This window comes from Oncorhynchus gorbuscha, linkage group LG09, assembly GCF_021184085.1.
Source record: "Oncorhynchus gorbuscha isolate QuinsamMale2020 ecotype Even-year linkage group LG09, OgorEven_v1.0, whole genome shotgun sequence".
Lineage (NCBI taxonomy): Eukaryota > Metazoa > Chordata > Actinopteri > Salmoniformes > Salmonidae > Oncorhynchus > Oncorhynchus gorbuscha.
Window position 1 is genome coordinate 35,685,392 of NC_060181.1, and position 18,687 is coordinate 35,704,078.

An 18,687-nucleotide genomic window follows, 5' to 3' on the forward strand; every position below is an offset into this window, starting at 1 on the left:
TTGTGTCCATTCATCTCATCAGTTCATTGTAGCAAGTCATTAAATGTATTTCTCAAACAAGCCCTTCTGTGTGGCATATGGTACTATGGCTGCGTTTACACAGAAAGCCAGATTCTGATCTTTTGCCCAATTGTTGGGTCTTTTGACTGAAAATTTATGGGACAGAGAATCACATCTTTGTGAAAAACAGTTTCACAACACAGCACAATGGCCAAATTATATTGGAGATTAGCCTGGGGCCATTTCCTCTGTTAAATCCTACTCAACTAAGCTTACATTAATAACATATTACTGTGCAGCTTTAAAATACTGTAGAAAATCACAGTAGGCCTTAATTCAACACAAATTACAGATGTGATTTTTGCACAAAATGAACAGTTTATTTGCAACATTGAAACAGTAAGATACGATTGTATAAAAATAAAGACAACTTATTTAACAAAAAGTGGTTTGTGATCTGTACCGAAGAAGAGGAGTACCATATATTTGTTTAATAACTATTCGTTTCTCTCATCGTCATCTAAAGCAGCTTAAAATGAACCAATTCTCACAATCTGCTTTCAGTTTCTGAATAGCTGTCTAGTAAAAAAACATGTTTTCATTCAAAATGCAATTTTGGCAATATCACAGTTTTCTAAGTGATTTGAGGATTTCTGTCCAGTTAATATGCTGACAACACATCAGTTATAAAAACTAAAAAGGTCTCTAAACACCAGCATAATCTTGTTCTGGAAGAGATAAGCCCTACAGTGTCAAATCAACATCATGTTCTCATGGCTTCACAGACCGCAGGATTTTTACAAAATGTGCATTTTGGGTGAAAGAGAAAAGAGAAGAGTAAATTGGTAGCACATTCAACAGAACGACAAAAAAAAAACAACAGCAAAATAAATAACAATAGAACATTGTACCATACAACGTGCTCAGCTAACTTTCACAATAGTGCTGCATACAAAGACAGTGGTTTAGCAATGTAGACCTGATGCTACAAAAATACTGTTAGAACAAAAAAGGCTGTTTGTGATCCTGCCTGTGATTTGAGTGGACATGTTCCTTAATAGTTAGTCAGGAGCCATTTTTCTTTTTTTTGTGGCACTGTGGCAGCAGTGGTTGTGGCAGTGTAGTGATGCAGTTCATGTACATTCGATAAAATCGGCTTTCTTGGCTATTTCATTAAATACACATAACAGCCTAGTCAATGGAACCTCGTCTCCAAACCACATACAGCACAGTATAATAAAGATTATTATATAAGAGCAGTGAGTCATGTTAATCAGTCTGCACTTTGATTCACACAGGCTGGTATCGTACCAGAAGAAAACAGTGTCCTTTTAGTTGAGTTACCACATCAGGCCATACATACAGTCTTACTCGCTGTCATGACAGTCCACACACAGTGCTGCAGTTAGCCGTGTTCATGTAAAACTCCATGGCTCAAGTGTGACCATGTAAAGGCTACATTGTTCTTAGGTAGAGTGGATATGGTATGTCAATAGTTAGGGTGAGATGTGGTTGACTGTGCTCAGATAGGGGTGTTGGGAAGATGCCCATTGGAGCCCCTCGGCGTGACGTTGCACACGACCCCGTTGGCTTGGCCGTTGTGTGCCATCTGCCCATTCCGCATGCCATTGCTGCATGGCGACTGACCCCCACGAAGGGCCTCCCGCTCCTGAGGGCCACCCCTCTCCGAGTCCCTCCCTGGGGCGTTGGCCTGGGGCGCCGTCCTGCTGCGGTAGCGCTGCCTCACGCTATACAGCGTCATAGTTAGCAGAATACTAACGCAGCACGCTAACAGTACAGACACCACCACCAACTCCTTCAGGTAGGTTTGCCCCAGGAGCAGCTTCTCCCCTCCCCACCACTCCGCCTCCGCCTCAGTCTCCCCCGACTGCTCCACCCAGAAAGTAAAGTTCCTGCTGGTTTGCCTCGTGGTGACTGGAGTCTCCCTTGCTGGCGGGGTGGGCTCCGGCTTGGTCTGCTTGGGCCCAGTCAAGTGCGGAGTGAGCCATCCTCCTGAACCAGCCTGGGTGGTTGGGGGGAGCGCTGGGCTCTGGGGGCGTGTGGTCGTCATGGCAGTGGCCTGAGGGGTGGGGCTGCTCTTCTGCTTTACCTGGTAGATGGCCAGGTTCTGCTGGAAGCCGTTCTCTGTGGAGAGACACAGGTAGTGGCCCAGGGTGGCGGGCGTGGCCAGGAAGTGCAGGCTTCCATCCTCCAGCTGCAGGTAGAGGTCTGGGGAGAGGCGGCTGTTGGGTCGCTCCCAGTGGCGGTGGGCCAGGCTCGAGGCCTCTGGGCACTGCAGTCGCACCACCTCATTCAGGGACACTGACACCAGCTCGCCTAGGGGAAAGGAGTCTAACAGAAATCAGGAGTCACTGACTGAGGCCCAAGCTTAGACTGAGCCAGATGCTAGTTATGGCAGTTGGCGGCTAAGCTAGCGGCTAGCCCACAAGCAAAGGCTTGAGCACACACACACACTGCAGTGTGTATCTATGTTTTCATAGGTTGCATGTTTCGTCACAATATTGTTCTGAACGTTCATTCTGGATTCTACTCAATGCATCATCAATGAGCGCTGATTAAGATTATCAAAAGAGCATTACGGTGGCTTGGAAATACAATGACATTCAAAAGGAGGCAAATAATTAGTAGGAAAACCTTTTGTCGTCACCAGATTGACTTTAGATGCAGTATAGCACTAGTTAGCTAGCTAAGATCGAGGGGATCGAGGACACCGGATTTTACCTAGCTAATGTTAGCATTGCTAGCTATTTTTGACACACTTTGCTAGCCAATGACAACATTGCCATCTGACTAAAGTACATTTGATGACATGATAACGCTGGCAAATGTCATCATATTTTCAGGCACTACAGGATAATTTAGACAAAATAGTAGTTAGCCTCCATCCAGAATGGCTGGGCTTAGCACCACTTTAGGGCACCACTATGTTGGTGCAACCTATGAACACTATCTAGCTATACTAGTCTGACAGGATAAAGATAAGTATGAAGATGTGTGATTCTCACCTGCTTTTCCTTTGTGCAGTCCAAATCTGGATCTGGGCGAAACACACGCCTCCTGCACATTCCCTCCTTCCACATCCTGGCCTCTGTAGAAGACGAGATAAACACCGTCAGTTTATGTGTGGGTGTATTTGTTTACGTGTGAGTTTTGTGATTTATTCTGTGTGTCGGTCCATGCAAAGTTCCTGTTTACATTCTGGTTAACTCTATAATGATGAATAAATGTACTTTAAAAATATATATATATATAAAATTCACTGTATCAGGGATAGCGTAGCGTACACAGATGTTTTGGCATTGCAGCCTTCTTCACTGTGTAGGTACTAATTATTGTATTATTTTTTAGATTGGGATTACGATCTTGTCTCATCGCTGCAACACCCCAACGGGCTCGGGAGAGGTGAATGTCGAGTCTTGCATCCTCCGGGATCGAACCCCAGGCTGCAGTGACAAGGCAACACTGTGATGCAGTGTAAATCTTTTTTGAATGGAAAAGATTTGTACCTACACACTGAAGGCTGCAAAGCCGAAACTTCTGTGTAGACCATCCCTGATGCAGTGAATATTATTATGTTTTATATATATATATTTTTTAAATGAAGTAAGTTTTATGCATCATCTTGGACACATCACTTTTTTGCTTTTTTGAATTCACAGGTTTTAAGCAGCAACTACACTTCTGGGAGAGTGCAATGGGCTCTATAACCCTATAATGTTAATATATATATATATATATATATATTTTTTTTATGATCCAATAAAAGGGATCTACTCTACCTACACCCATTAAATGTTATTCTGTTCATTCTTAAATATTATGGGCCAGTTTAAAGTCCACATTAAGCCTTCTCCTGCACTAAGAAGCATGTTCAATGGAGATTATCAATTTAAAAGTGCTTTTTAGTTGAGGAATAGTCTCATCTGTACAGGGAATACAGCCCTGAAGGAAATAAATGAATTCCACAAAATCAAATGCAACAGCCTTTATCCAAATGTCATTTTTAAACACCCAGCTCTAAGTATCATATTCTACTTGCCATGGCACATTCTATAAATCCATTCTATTGGTTTTGTGCCTGCTGGGTGGAGTGGTTGTAATGTAACATGATGGGGTGTGACACTCACGCGTTGTCCTGGATGCTGGTGGCGTGGGTGCAGACTTTGACAGAGGGGTCCCAGCCACAGAAGGGATCCCGGGACAGCACACACTCGGCACAGCTCCAGTAGTAGGAGCAGTTGGAGGACGGGACCCTCACCACACCTTCTGATGAGCCCACAAACAACACACCCTGTGGGGTTGAAGGATAGCATTAGTGCTAATTCGCTAATATTAGTGTACATGGGAGATAAGGCGAGAAGCATGTTAGCATTAGTATACACTTAATGACCAATGGCACAAACTGATGATTGGGTAGTAATTACGAGAATAATTAATTGAAACTAATCTTGACCATCTTGGTTAAACCAAGGCGCTCTCAACACTGGGGTTGTGGGTATGGGGTTAGGGGTCACGTACTGAATGTAACCCCTTCAACTGATAGTTGCTTTGGATAAAAGTGTCCGCTAAATGACCATATTTTACTTCAGTCAGAGAACAAAGATTCTCTGCGACATGGTGTGACCTTTACTTGACATGATGTCCGAAATAACTTGAGTTCTACAGCCAGCCATACTGAACCGGAACTAAAACTGTGCACACCTTGAATACATTTGTCACACTGGAAAGCTGCGTTGTGAAATACACACCCCCATACAGACAGCTTGCCAGCATATTTATCTTGCTCGCTCGCTCTCGTGCAGTAGGTCTGAGAGAGGGGGCTTATCGGGGTTAAAACCATGGCCTTCTCTACTGTCATGCTGCCTCGGACACAGTCCTGCAAAACCTTACCAGTTTCTGTTACTTTAGCCTACACTGTGGTTTTCAGTGTACACTTAATAGTTCAACGGTCCCAAAAATTCAACAATTTGTATTCGTCATCTGTATTTCATTATGTGTGAAGGCTGTTAGATAAACTTTGAAATATTATATGCAGTGGTAATACAAACGTTTCACAGAGTTTCTGCATGTGCAATTGACTGTGTCTATTTCGTGCTAACCAACCACCTCGCACTTCACAGACGGAATGAAGCCAGCAAGTGACACGGACTCCACAGGCCATGTCCATCTGTCAGTCACCAGCAGATGTGACATGATTGGTTGAGACCTCTGGGCATGCTGGTGAGGTTAGAGAGCAGATGAACCCAGCGCACGCACGCATACACACACATACACTGACCCCTCACTAGGGCCTGCCTGCCCCACCATATGCATCACGCGAAGAACGAGCGTGAAACTCGCTCCACTGTCGCGTGGTTCACTGTGTTACACTTTAATGTGATCTGTTCCTCAGGGGCGAGCAATTTCTTGCCTCGCTGTAAAAGGAACCGACAAGGCCGTCACGCATGAGGTGACCAGATGTTTGGTTGTGGGGAAGGTTGAGGGAAGAGATGACAGGGGCAGTTCATCTAAACAACCTCGTGAGAGCTTTGGCGACAGGGGGATTCACAGTTTGCATCATGCATGATTGAAGCACTAAAGTTAAGTGCCAGTCGGTTCTGAATTAAAATTGTATGTGACAGCGAGGCAAGGGTAAAGTGGAATGAGTACCTAACTTGAGATGGAGAATACCTAATGACTAGAACGGTACCTTTGATTTGGAAAGCAAGAGGTTCTTCACTGCCTGAGGCTGCTCGAAGACCTGGATCTCCTCAATGATGTGGGCACCCTTCTCCAGCAACACTGCTTTGTGGAGGTAGCCCGATTCTGAAAGCAAGCGTTTGAAAGAAATGACTAACACAGTAATGGTCTGCACATGCATACATGTACTGAGTAATACAGTCATATTTAGGCCGATTCCAGTTCAATTGCCTGCCACACAGAGTTAAATACATGTCCAGTACCTGTGAGCAGGAAGAGAACAGTGAAGTCCTTGCCGTTGGCGGCCTGTACTCTCTGGGAGACCACATGGCTGTAGCGCTGGTCAGGTGACACCATGGTCAGGCTCCGCCCCACAGGGTGTACGCTGTCGTCTGCGAGGAAGTTTTCTTTGACAAAGCGAAGGGTGTTGTCTGAGGCATTGTGCAGGCCACACTGAGACGAGGAAGAGAAATGGGATTGAGCCAGGCACAGCTATTGAGATACATCCAGCTGTGTGCCAATTGGCTGGTATGGGAGTCATCCACAACAATTATGTTAAGGAGTTTGAAGAAAAGGAAAACATTTGCATAAAAAAGACTTCAAAGTCTTAACTACAATATCACATTTATTATTCCAATGTGTGGAAGTCTATTCTTACTGAACATCAAACCAGGCCATACGTATGATATAAGGCACCATTTTTTACACCAAGATTTCTGGAGACTCCACCCCCCCCCCCCATTCAAATCTAATGACTACTTTAAATTCGGTCAATTTAGATTTTTAGAACAACAAATAACCTTCAAATAATTGCATCTTCATCTCTTCAACAAAATGAAAAGAAACCAATAAATACATTTACTCAGTAAAATTCTATCTTTCAAATTATCTGTCTCAAAAAGGTTAAGATAACTACAATCTGGTAGCAGCTAATTTTGTAAAAACTTGAACACCTTTCTGAAATGCACTCCCATACAATAATCTGTACTCTGGTAAATGTTTTACCACTGATGTAAGGCATGGCTGATTTAATCCTCAATACAACACAATATGTCAAGGCATCCAAGACAAATCAGAAACATTTACCTAGGCAAGGATAAACAAGGCATTCTCCCAGCATTGTTTTGTCTAGAGAAGTTGTTTTAACTTCTTATGTATATTTTCCTTTCATCCAACTTCTTAGAAGGTCAAATTAGCTAACAAGCCAATTTATTTCTGCTAACCCTCTGGGGATCTCTGTCATTCGAGACGGGGACACAGCTTACCTCTCCCGGGTTGGCGACCTTCTCCTGAACCCGCATGCTCCATCGAAGCGTGTCCCGATTCAGAACCTTGTAGTTGCCTGCGAAAACCGCTTTGATATCGCCAAGGCGGAACGCACACACTGCCGACTGCCCTGAGTTCACCGACCTAGTAGTGCACAAACATCAAAGACACTTGCGGTCACAACCACGCTACAATGTGGTAGCAGCTAAATTTGTAAAAACTTGAACACCCTTCTGAAATGCACACGTTTCAAAAACCCTCTACATACCAACCAGTCTTTCTTCTTTTTTTAAAAAAGTGGTCTTATTTGACAAATGTTTTTCAGGGAGGGATTCAAATCAAATGTAGAGTTCAATACTGAACTAGCCAGGTACAGGTAACTGCCAAAATAAAGGAAACACCAACATAAGTGTCTTAATAGGGCGTTGGGGCACCACGAGGCAGAACATCTTCAACGCACCTTGGCAAAGATTCTACTAGTTTCTGGAACTCTATTGGAGGGATGCGACACCATTCTTCCACAAGAAATTCCATCATTTGGTGGGGTTTTTTTTACGGTGGAGGAAAACGCTATCAGGTGCCACTCCAGAAAGTGTTCCCATCAGTGGCGTGCATTCATGAATGCCAATTGTAGCCACGCTTCCCCCAAAAAAGTATTAAGAAAAACATAAAATAATGTATTTAGTCTCTCTACGTTTCATCATTTCCTTCAATTTGCAAGAGGCTGAATATATATATATTTTTTAAAGGGGGGGGTCCAGTTTGGATATGGCGTCACTCCTATCAAATCGCATTGAGAGCATACCTCATTTACAAAAACAACTTAATTTGTTGCATCTCATTGTGTTGTTCTTCTTCAGTGTTTATCTAGCTAGCTAAAATTGTCCCTATCCTAAATCGCCATGGATGTGGTTTCATTTAATTCTCTCCGTACAGTCTGAAAATGTCAGAAACATTAACTTGCTTGACCATACTGTAGGTCATGTAACTGTTTGTTACATGTAATATGCTATGTGGACTCCACCAAACAGATGTTGCTCTCCGGTTTTGTGACGAAACGAAGATGTGGTTGAATTTACTTAAGGTATATGAACTAACAGGTTATAGAGCAAACAACGCAATTATCACAATACATAGGTTGTAATCTAATACATAGGTTGTCATCTTTTTTTGGGCTTCACCAGTGATTTTACCTACACACCACTACTGGTTCCCATAAGTGTTCAATTGGGTTGAGAGCTGGTGACAGACCTGTACATATCATTAGGACCTGCTAACAAGAAACAGTTGCCATTCCTACGGGAGACTGTCAACTAATGACTTCATCCCATTCAGAAAATATAGAAAATGTGCAAACTACTGACCACTGAGAGCTGAAGATGCCGAAGAAGAGGGTGTCGTCCACTGGGGCGCCCTCAGGTGGCGGGAGGGTGACGATGTCCTGGATGACGTTGTAGGGCAGCTCGTTGTCAGACTGGCACAGGAGCTGGGCTTTGGCGAAGGTGGTCCAGCGTCGTTGCAGGGTACGCTGGCCCCCGACGTCACTCTGGGACAGACAGGAAATGGTTGAGAGGATTACCATTAACACGCATCCGCACACACGCAGGCGTACAACCACACTATCGATGATTTGCAAACACACAATAATGCATCTCTTAGGGTCTTTACCGTGCAGACTTGGGCGATGCGAGATACAGTGAACTTGTCAATGAAGTCGTACTCCCGGCCCACCTCGCTGAAGAAGAAATAGATCTTCTCTTCGCTGGGGACGAAGTTGGAGCTGATGAAAGTGGGATCTGGAGAAAAAGATTGAACAATTGGCTAGACTAATTGAGATGAGTGTGTTACTGAAAGCAGGTGAGGAAAATGTATTAATGAAGGAATCATTGGAAAGTATTCCAGACGTATTGTTAAGGAGGCTTAACACCACCAAATGACTTATCATTCAACGCTTGCCTAAAAAAATTGAATGCTTTAAAATACCAGTTTAAATACAGAAGTCAAAATGTACATATCCTTTTAGTTGGATTTCTGTGGAAAAAGTTACTTGTAGGTATTTCTCCCTCTGTCACGTATTGCTAAATATCCTATATATGTAAGAGTCTTGGGGGTGTGTGTAATACATCATGAGTAGATTGTTGAAGACACGTACCCTCCAGCCAGCCCAAAGTGTCGTCCAGCTTCAGATCAACATGGCCGCCCTCGCTGAGGTGGCGGGAGATGACCGGCCGGTTTCCCATGTAGTCCGCTACTGTTCCAGTGTACAGCTCTCCATCTAAACACACACACACACACAGTGAGCGTCATCCAGTACAAGCCTCTGTGTGCCTCAAACACGGGAATCTGAGTAAACATACAGGAGAATGACATAACAGCCAACAAGTTCAAGAGTGCAATGATAGTTGTACTGGCTTTGGATGACAACAAGGTCATGGTAAGAGGAAAGAAAAATGATTGTTGTTCAGTCAGTGCATGTAATCATTATGTACTGATGGCCTTCCACATCAAGACAGGTTCTGTCAAGACTTGATATATATTGCGAGGAATACAAGATGTTGATTTTTTGTTTTTAAATACATTTTACCCCTTTTTTCTCCCCAATTACGTGGTATCCAATTGTTTTTAGTAGCTACTATCTTGTCTCATCGCTACAACTCCCATACGGGCTCGGGAGAGACGAAGGTTGAAAGTCATGCGTCCTCCGATACACAACCCAACCAAGCCGTACTGCTTCTTAACACAGCGCGCATCCAACCCGGAAGCCAGACCAATGTGTCGGAGGAAACACCGTGCACCTGGCAACCTTGGTTAGCGCGCACTGCGCCCGGCCCGCCACAGGAGTCGCTGGTGCGCGATGAGACAAGGATTTCCCTGCCAGCCAAACCCTCCCTAACCCGGACGACGCTAGGCCAATTGTGAGTTGCCCCACGGACCTCCCGGTCACGGCCGGCTGTGACAGAGGCTGGGCGCGAACCCAGAGTCTCTGGTGGCGCAGCTGGCGCTGCAGTACCTTTTGACTGATTGTGAGAATCTGTCCCCAGCAGAAACTGTCTCCAACATTGCAAACATCTGGGCCTCCTTGGTGGCGCCACCAAGGAGGCCCAGATGTTTGCAATGTTGGAGACAGATTCTGCTGGGGACAGATTCTCACAATCAGTCAAAATTAAAAACGGCAAGTGAAATCACAATCTTGAAAACATAAAATGTTAATTATGGCCATTGGCAGATTTATAGGCCTGATCAGGATACATATGCAAAACTGCTGCCCACCCTCCTGTAACGCTGGCTAGCAGTCACATGTTGCCCACATAATGATAAAGACATCAGGCCAAGGATGTATTGACAAGAGGATTATCTGCGTCTTGCTCTTCCTCCCGCTCACACAATCACAGATTAAAACAACACCACATTATCATGGCAATCTCCACCACCTTCACGCACACTATTCTTAACCCTACAATGAGACGGGACAAATATGATGACATCGAAGAGACAAAGAAGTTCACATGGATCCCTATCCCCCTAGGCACTCCTGTAGATCTGAAAGGATTGGATTGGTTCAAGCAATATGTTAATTGCTTCATGTTGCCTTCTCATTGGTTGGGTTAATTTTGTTTGCAATATAACTCAGACCTGTCAAATCCTTTCAGATGTCAGGAGTAGACACCAGTATACCACGGCGTGCATGATATTGTTGGTTCCGTTCAGTGCATTGAAAGCCATTGGGTTGAGTGATTACATTGACTGGAGCTCCGACCGCAACGGAACACTTCCTGAAGAATGTGTATGTCGTCATCATCGCCCTTTGTCAAATTACACTTCCACTTCCTGTGAGTCATCTCTTACCGACGGTGATGGCAGAGTTACGTTGGTAGGGGTCGTAGGGGCAGCGACCTCTGCCCTCCTCTGGCTTTCCGCTGGGGCTCGTCACCAGGGAGAAAGTCTCGGAGTTCTGTAAGGAAAAGAGCAGAGCAGGGTCACTCCAAAGGTCATGACTCATGAGGAAGCCTACGTTAATCTGTGTTTAGCGCAGTTTTATCTAAGACCATAATAGTTAGACCTGCTACACTGGACACTTCATTTTCTGCTGAGCATATGCCAAGAGTAACACCCTCCCCCGCAGTTAATTAATCCTGCTTCAATGGCTGTATGAGCGAAGCGTCCTTTTAAAGCGTGACATTAGGCTTGGAGCCTATTTTCTGCCAATTGAAGATCGGCTCATGAGGATAAATACCTGATTAAGTGGCTTGAGCTGCCAGTGTAGCTGCTAAAAACCTACAAGTGTTAAGACTACTAGAGACCGTAACCTCATGTAAAACCTGGCTAAAATGTAAAAATGACTACTAAAGAAACACGTGCTTCTTTAACGCTAAAGGATGCTTAATTCTAGCTAAGTATATGAAGGAGCAACCAAATTGTCTTTATCTAGATAGAGATAGAGACACGTGTAGCCCAGTCTTGGGAATCATTATATGTGAGGGATGTCCTGTCTGAGGGACCTGGCAAGCATTGGCTATGCGAGTGTAGTCGAGCAAAGCTGCCAGCATCAACATGACCCGAGTTAACAGGCTGGACTGGTGGTCACACGAGGATCCAGCCTCTTAAACATTATCACACAAAAATGCACGCGCGCACACACACACACACAGTCTCAGCCCCTGGGCATCACACTCAGGGGGCGAACCAGCCGGGACTGGTTGTTGAGCTCAGTACCACACACACACACAACCGGATGAAGAAATGATCCACTTCATGTGAAGCACCGGCACGCACGTTTCTGAGCAAAAAAATGACCTACAGCCGTGATGTGCTTGGCACTAATGTCGTTGCCATTGAATATCTAATATGGGTTTACTGTACAGCCTATGACCAAGCACCATTACCCTCTTAAGAGAGTTGGAGAAGATGCTCAGTGGGTGGGAGAGAGGAGGTGATAGACGGAGCAAAAAACAAATAGGGAGATGGTGAGGGAGGCAGTGACGGAAGGAGAGAACAAATAGGGATAAACAACCAATAAAATAAGCTTGAGACAGTGATAAATGCAAGACTGTGTGGGATGAATACTAAAACCTGTTAAGTTCTTGGCCTCATCACTATTGGCCCTTGAGTACACTGCATCATACATTTGGTGACGATAAAGCTTGTTCTCATTTGAGTCTGGAGGTTGAGAAAATTATTTCAAGAAAATAATCTATGTAGGTGTGGGTTACAATATACTGTACAAATGTATGTCGCGGCAGTGAGAGATTGGAGTCAAAGAAAGACGGAGAAAAGAAGAGAATCTTACGACGTAAGCGCAGCGTGGGCTAAAGGCGAAGGTTCCACAGGCGTACATGTGCGTGGAGTTGAGGAACTGCAGCACCCGGATGAAGTTGGGACAGTCCATCTGAAGGGGGGACAAGATGGAGACGGATAACATAAAAAAAAAATAGAGAATAATAAATTAAACGGTGCAAATAACTAGGTACAGCTCCTAGAAACGAGAGTGCGGGAAGAGATTGAGAAAACAAAGGCAGGTTAATGTTGGAAAATGGTTTCCTAATCCTGGTCCTTGAGGTACACTGTGTGCTACTGTCTGTCACTCCAGTCTACACAATACTCTTGTTCTAGGAATTGTAAAATGTAAACTTAAAAGTTTGATACAGTTGAAGCAGGAAGTTTACATACAGTTAGGTTGGGGTCATTGAAACTCGTTTTTCAACCACTCACACAAATTTCTTGTGAACAAACTATAGTTTTGGCAAGTCGGTTAGGACATCTACTTTGTGAATGACAAGTCATTTTCCCAACAATTATTTACAGGCAGATTATTTCACTTATAATTCACTGTATCACAATTCCAGTAGGTCAGAAGTTTCCATACACTAAATTGACTGTGCCTTTAAACAGTTTGGAAAATTCCAGAAAATTATGTCATGGCTTTAGAAGCTTCTGATAGGCTAATTGACATAATTTGAGACAATTGGAGGTGTACCTGCGGATGTATTTCAAGGCCTACCTTCAAACTCAGTGCCTCTTTGCTTGGCATAATAGAAAAATCAAAAGAAATAAGCCAAGACCTCAGAAAAAAAATTGTATACCTCTACAAGCCTAGTTCATCCTTGGGAGCAATTTCCAAATGCCAGAAGGTACAATGTTCATCGAAACAAACAATAGTACGCAAGTATAAACACCATGTGACCACGCAGCTCTCATACCACTCTACCACTGAGGAAGTACAGTTCCCGCTCAGCCCAGTCAAAACTGTTCGCTGCTCTGGCTCCCCAATGGTGGAACAAACTCCCTCACGACGCCAGGACAGCGGAGTCAATCACCACCTTCCGGAGACACCTGAAACCCCACCTCTTTAAGGAATACTTAGGATAGGATAAAGTAATCCTTCTCACCCCCCCCCCCTTAAAATATTTAGATGCACTATTGTAAAGTGGCTGTTCCACTGGATGTCATAAGGTGAATGCACCAATTTGTAAGTCGCTCTGGATAAGAGCGTCTGCTAAATGACTTAAATGTAAATGTAAATGTAATACCGCTCAGGAAGGAGGCGTTCTGTCTCCTAGAGGTGAACATACTTTGGTGCGAAAAGTGCACATCAATCCCAGAACAACAGCAAAGGACCTTGTGAAGATGCTGGAGAAAATAGGTACAAAAGTATCTATATCCACAGTAAAACGAGTCCTATATCGGCATGACCTGAAAGGCCGCTCAGCAAGGAAGAAACCACTGCTCCAAACCGCCATAAAAAGCCAGACTATGGTTTGCAACTACACATGGGGACAAAGATCGTACTTTATGGAGAAATGTCCTCTGGTCTGATGAAACAAAAATAGAACTGTTTGGCCATAATGACCATCGTTATGTTTCGAGGAAAAAGGGGGAGGCTTGCAAGCTGAAGAACACCATCCCAACTGTGAAGCACAGGGATGGCAGTATCATGTTGGTGGGGTGCTTTGCTGCAGGAGGGACTGGTGCATTTCACAAAATAGATGGCTTCATAAGGTAGGAAAATTATGAGGATATATTGAAGCAACATCTCAAGACATCAGTCAGGAAGTTAAAACTTGGTCGCAAATGGGTCTTCCAAATGAACAATGACCCAAGCATTCATCCAAAGTTGTGGCAAAATAGCTTAAGGAAAACAAGGTCAAGTTATTGGAGTGGCCATCAAAGCCCTGACCTTAATCCTATAGAACATTTGTGGGCAGATCTGAAAAGGCGTGTGAAAAGGCGTGTGCGAGCAAGGAGGCATACAAATCTGACTCATGTACACCAGCTCTGTCAGGAGGAATGGGTCAAAATTCACCCAACTTATTGTGGGAGGCTGCCCAAAGCATTTGACTGAAGTTATTAAACAATTTAAAGGCAATGCTACCAAATACTAACTGAGTGTATGTAAACCTCTGACCCACTGGGAATGTCAGTAATGTTTTACTAGGATTAAATGTCAGGAGTTGTGAAAAACTGAGTTTCAATGTATGACTATGGTGTATGTAAACTTCTGACTTCAACTGTAGGTGATAAAAATAAATAAACCTCCAAAACACAATGAACATCCAGAACCAGGTGACCCTGCAACAAAGCTAATGTCAGTCTGTCTAAAGATAAAGGAGAGCCACACACTCTAGCTCAGATGCAAAAATATTTATGTCCAACGTTTCGACAGACAAGCGGTCTTCATTAGGGTATAGTGACAAACACTGCAGGATGACTCATTTATATAGTGTCAAAAGACACACAGGTGTCCAGTCATGGCCGGGTGTGGCCTGATATCATTGGTTAATTCTCATATTAAAATAGCATCCAAAATCATAAATGGATAGCGTACGATCATAGATACAATTTGGCTACATAAGCCTACAAACATTTACAATATCAAAATCACAAGAATGGCTTCAGATCAAAGTCTACGTTGAGTACGAAGGGACCAAGGGTCTTTAAATTAAAGATCCAAGCAGCCTCTCCTTTCAACGATAAATTGTCGAGGTCACCCCCTCTCCTAAGTTGGGTGACATGTCCGATGCCAATATAACGTAGAGACGTTAAACCCTGATGAAGACCGCTTGTCTGTCGAAACGTTGGACAAAAATATTTTTGCATCTGAGCTCCTAGAGTGTGTGGCTCTCCTTTATTTTAATTTTATTTTACCCAATTTTCTCCCCAATTTCGTGGTATCCAACTGTTAGTAGTTACTATCTTGTCTCGTCCCTACAACTCCTGTACGGGCTCGGGAGAGACGAAGGTCGAAAGCCATGCGTCCTCCGAAACACAACCCAACCGCACTGCTACTTAACACAGCGCGCATCCAACCCGGAAGCCAGCCGCACCGAGGTGTCGGAGGAAACACTGTGCACCTGGCGACCTGGTTAGCGTGCACTGCGCCCGGCCCGCCACAGGAATCACTAGTGCGCGATGAGACAAGGATATCCCTACCGGCCAAACCCTCCCTTACCCGCTAGGCCAATTGTGCGTCGCCCCACGGACATCCTGGTTGCGGCCGGCTGCGACAGTGCCTGAACGCGAACCCAGAGTCTCTGGTGGCACAGCTAGCACTGCGATGCAGTACCCAAGACCCCTGCGCCATACGGGTGGCCCTTTTAAGTGTTCCACTCCGCCAGCCAGCACCTCGCCTAAATAGGTGTGCATTTCTTTCGCCTCTAGATTAGTCTGCCTAGAGATAGCAGGTAAGGGGGAGGAAGCACCGTGAGCGCTGGTAACCCTGATCCTATTACTTCGTTTAATGGAGCCACATGTGGAGGCTTACTTCATGGAAGACTTGCATTACAATAAGCCATGGCAGTTCCTTGTTTCTGCCCCAACAGCGGTCATTCTGATGAAGGCCATTGGTGGCCGAAACGTCGTGTTTTTAACTTGAATTAAGATCAATTGGGAAGTTTTTATTGCGACCAGACCAGCTTGCGTCGCATCATTTCTTAATCCCTTTGTAAGATATAACTTATCCTAACTCCTTTCTCAATCCTAAATCATGGGATATGGGGCATGTTGGTAATTATGACACATTTACCTTTGTGCATAAAGCTGTGTAAAAGGTACCTTCGTGTATAAGCTCTCGCATAACCTTTGAAGAGGATCAAGTCTATATTATATAATGGAATTGGTCTTTCTTTGTATGCATGGCCATTATGGTCATCTCTCATCTGATTTATACTATGGCTGTGTATAGAATGTCTTTGTTTGACCGGTCAGAGGAAGATGTATCAAATGTAGCTAAGCCCATTGCATGTGACGCAACGTCAGGGTTCGCGTTGAGAGTTCATAAATCTGCATTTTCAAAACACAGACCATCCCAAAAAAATCTGGGTTTTAAACAATTTTCACCTGCGTTTTATTTTGAATGTCAACAGTTTTTTTGTCTTCAATAGAGTGATCAGGGGCGTGCAACTATAGTTTGTCTTCACAGTAAATACATTAGTACAATACATTCGGCAGAAAATAGCTTCATCAGATGACAACAGAAGTGCAAAGCTATTTGGCTAGCAGCTACACAAGTAAACGCGTTCACAATTGAAAAGCAAGGTCTTTTTTTGCTAAAACTACGCATGGCCATCATATTTCTAAAGTTGATCAAAAGAAAGTAGCCATTTACATTTACTAATGTTTCGCTTGAAGTTAATATGGCATTTTACCGGAGAGGGTAGGATACACAGAAAAGTACCAGACAAAAGTAGCGACACTTCAGTCACAGTGCTGTTTGCTAAACTAATGCCTGTTTGTGAATTCTCATCCAAGTGGAGAAGTGCAACTGAAGCCCAAAGTTAGTCTGAAGCTGAACAGAAATTACAATAAGCATTTTAGATCTGTGTTTACAAAATGCAGCAAGACATTTCATCTTCTGTGATAAATGGAGATTTCTGAGTTAACAAGAACACTTTACCTACAGGTCCATAAATCTGCTAATCCCTATTGGCTAAGACCATCTTGTATCAACTTCCTCCGTTCGTATTGCAAACACATTGACGGCCAGGAAGCCGGTGTAAGTTATCCAATCAATCAAATAGCAAACAAAGTTCCATTAGGGAATTACAGTCTTGCTGGGGTGGATGGTAGTGGAATGCAGCGACAGCTGTGCCTCCGGTGAGTCATGTTTATCCTCCCTAAGACAGACCCGCTTGCCCAGCCTTATATCGCCCCACCTACTTGCTTTGTCATTTATAATTCTAACCTATTAAGTTATTATTTAAGCTCTAAAGTTCAAATTAAGTGCGATTGAAAAACCTTGCCATATTCATTGCCTGTCCAAGACCAAATCTAGGGGGAAAACACCGTCCGCATGTGGCATTAATAACACTAAGTGGGTGGATTGTATGAGCCAGGGTTAACTTGCCTTTTTCTTGCCCTTCATGGAGCATTCGTCCAGGTCCTTCTCTGAGGGGGACCAGTCCAGCTGAGAGAAGGAGGAAGGGAGAGAGGTCAGTGTTCAGACTTGAACCAGCTGTGTTTGTGTTTCACATAACAACCGCTGAACTAAACCACCGGAGGGGGACATTTTCTGCAGCATAGACGAGCTCCAGGCAGTGTTCAATATTTACCAATAGAAAACTGCTGATCCGATATAGCCTGCATGAACTGTAAGGCTGAAGTATTTCCCACAAAATCTGGTGGTCTTATGCATGAGCTTTAACGCTTATGGGGTCTATAAAGCTTCATGAAGTCTCATAGAGCTCATAATACAACGTTAATAACATGGGTGTAAATGTCAACCCCGCACCTTGCTCCTCATCACAATGGCATCCTCCTGGCTGACATCCAATGAGAGAACTGCGTTCCGCGCTCCCACAAACAGTGTGTCGCCGTCATCGCTTAGCAACAGTGTCGTGGTGTTGCCGACGTCCGAGCTGTCGAAGTGGCTGAGACACCTCCCGGGTGAACCTGTTAACCAATAGATTAAAGTGACAGGCATTAGGCTTCCCTTTCACATTCAAAAGAAAGAGCATACAGGTACACCTGGACCTTCATATAAATCAAGGAGTGTCATACGGCTCAGACAGTTGGAACATGGTGTCAGCCCCACAGAGGTCGTGGGTTCAAATCCCGCATATGCTATCCATGTTGGATTCGAGTAGCTAGTAAATGGTCTAAAAGAATATTGGCTTAGGCCTACATTTTCAGCAGCAGAAACGTCAAATCAAATGTTATTTGTCACATTCGCGGAATACATACGTACAGTGAAAATGCTTACTTACAAGCCCTTAACCAACAATGCAGTTAAGAAAAATAAGGCATTGATGCTATGGACTGGCCATCCGCCACCTCATCAGGAGCATACCCAGGTGTTGTAGGGAGGTCATACAGGCACGTGGAGGCCACACACACTACTGAGCCTCATTTGGACTTGTTTTAAGGACATTACATCAAAGTTGGATCAGCCTGTAGTGTGGTTTCCACTTTAATTCTGAGTGTGACTAGATATTGGATTTCAATTGATAATTTGTGTGATTTTGTTGTCAGCACATTCATTCAGATCTAGGATGTGTTATTTTAGTGTTCCCTTTATTTTGTGAGCTGTGTATATATGTATATATATTTTTAAAGAATTCAAGAACAGCAGTAAAACAACAGTAGAGAGGCGATATACAGGGGGTACTGGTACAGAGTCAATGTGCGGGGGTACAGGTGAGTTGAGGGAATATATACATGTAGGTAGGTAAAGTGACTATGCATAGATAATAAACAGAAAGTAGCAGGGGGGAAGGGGGTCTAGACCGC

The 18,687-nt window shown here is 44.0% G+C and overlaps 1 protein-coding gene across 6 annotated transcripts in view; it reads right to left on the reverse strand.

The window, feature by feature from the left end:
* Positions 1–355: 355 nt before the first annotated feature.
* The window catches only part of LOC124043459 (semaphorin-4A-like), a 61,831-nt gene continuing 43,499 nt past the window's right edge, over positions 356–18,687 (reverse strand). For 5 of the 6 annotated variants that reach the window (XM_046362069.1, XM_046362070.1, XM_046362068.1 and 2 more), the window contains 13 exons: positions 17,690–17,850; positions 17,306–17,365; positions 12,254–12,352; positions 10,813–10,918; positions 9,119–9,241; positions 8,635–8,762; positions 8,331–8,512; positions 6,966–7,110; positions 5,964–6,153; positions 5,711–5,826; positions 4,149–4,312; positions 3,027–3,109; positions 356–2,352 (listed from right to left, as the gene is read on the reverse strand). In XM_046362069.1, the coding sequence (XP_046218025.1) occupies positions 1,523–2,352; positions 3,027–3,109; positions 4,149–4,312; positions 5,711–5,826; positions 5,964–6,153; positions 6,966–7,110; positions 8,331–8,512; positions 8,635–8,762; positions 9,119–9,241; positions 10,813–10,918; positions 12,254–12,352; positions 17,306–17,365; positions 17,690–17,850 (2,387 nt within the window). In that variant the 3' untranslated portion in view covers positions 356–1,522. The remainder of the gene's footprint in view (positions 2,353–3,026; positions 3,110–4,148; positions 4,313–5,710; positions 5,827–5,963; positions 6,154–6,965; positions 7,111–8,330; positions 8,513–8,634; positions 8,763–9,118; positions 9,242–10,812; positions 10,919–12,253; positions 12,353–17,305; positions 17,366–17,689; positions 17,851–18,687) is intronic. The other variant, XM_046362072.1, reaches the window with a different exon arrangement.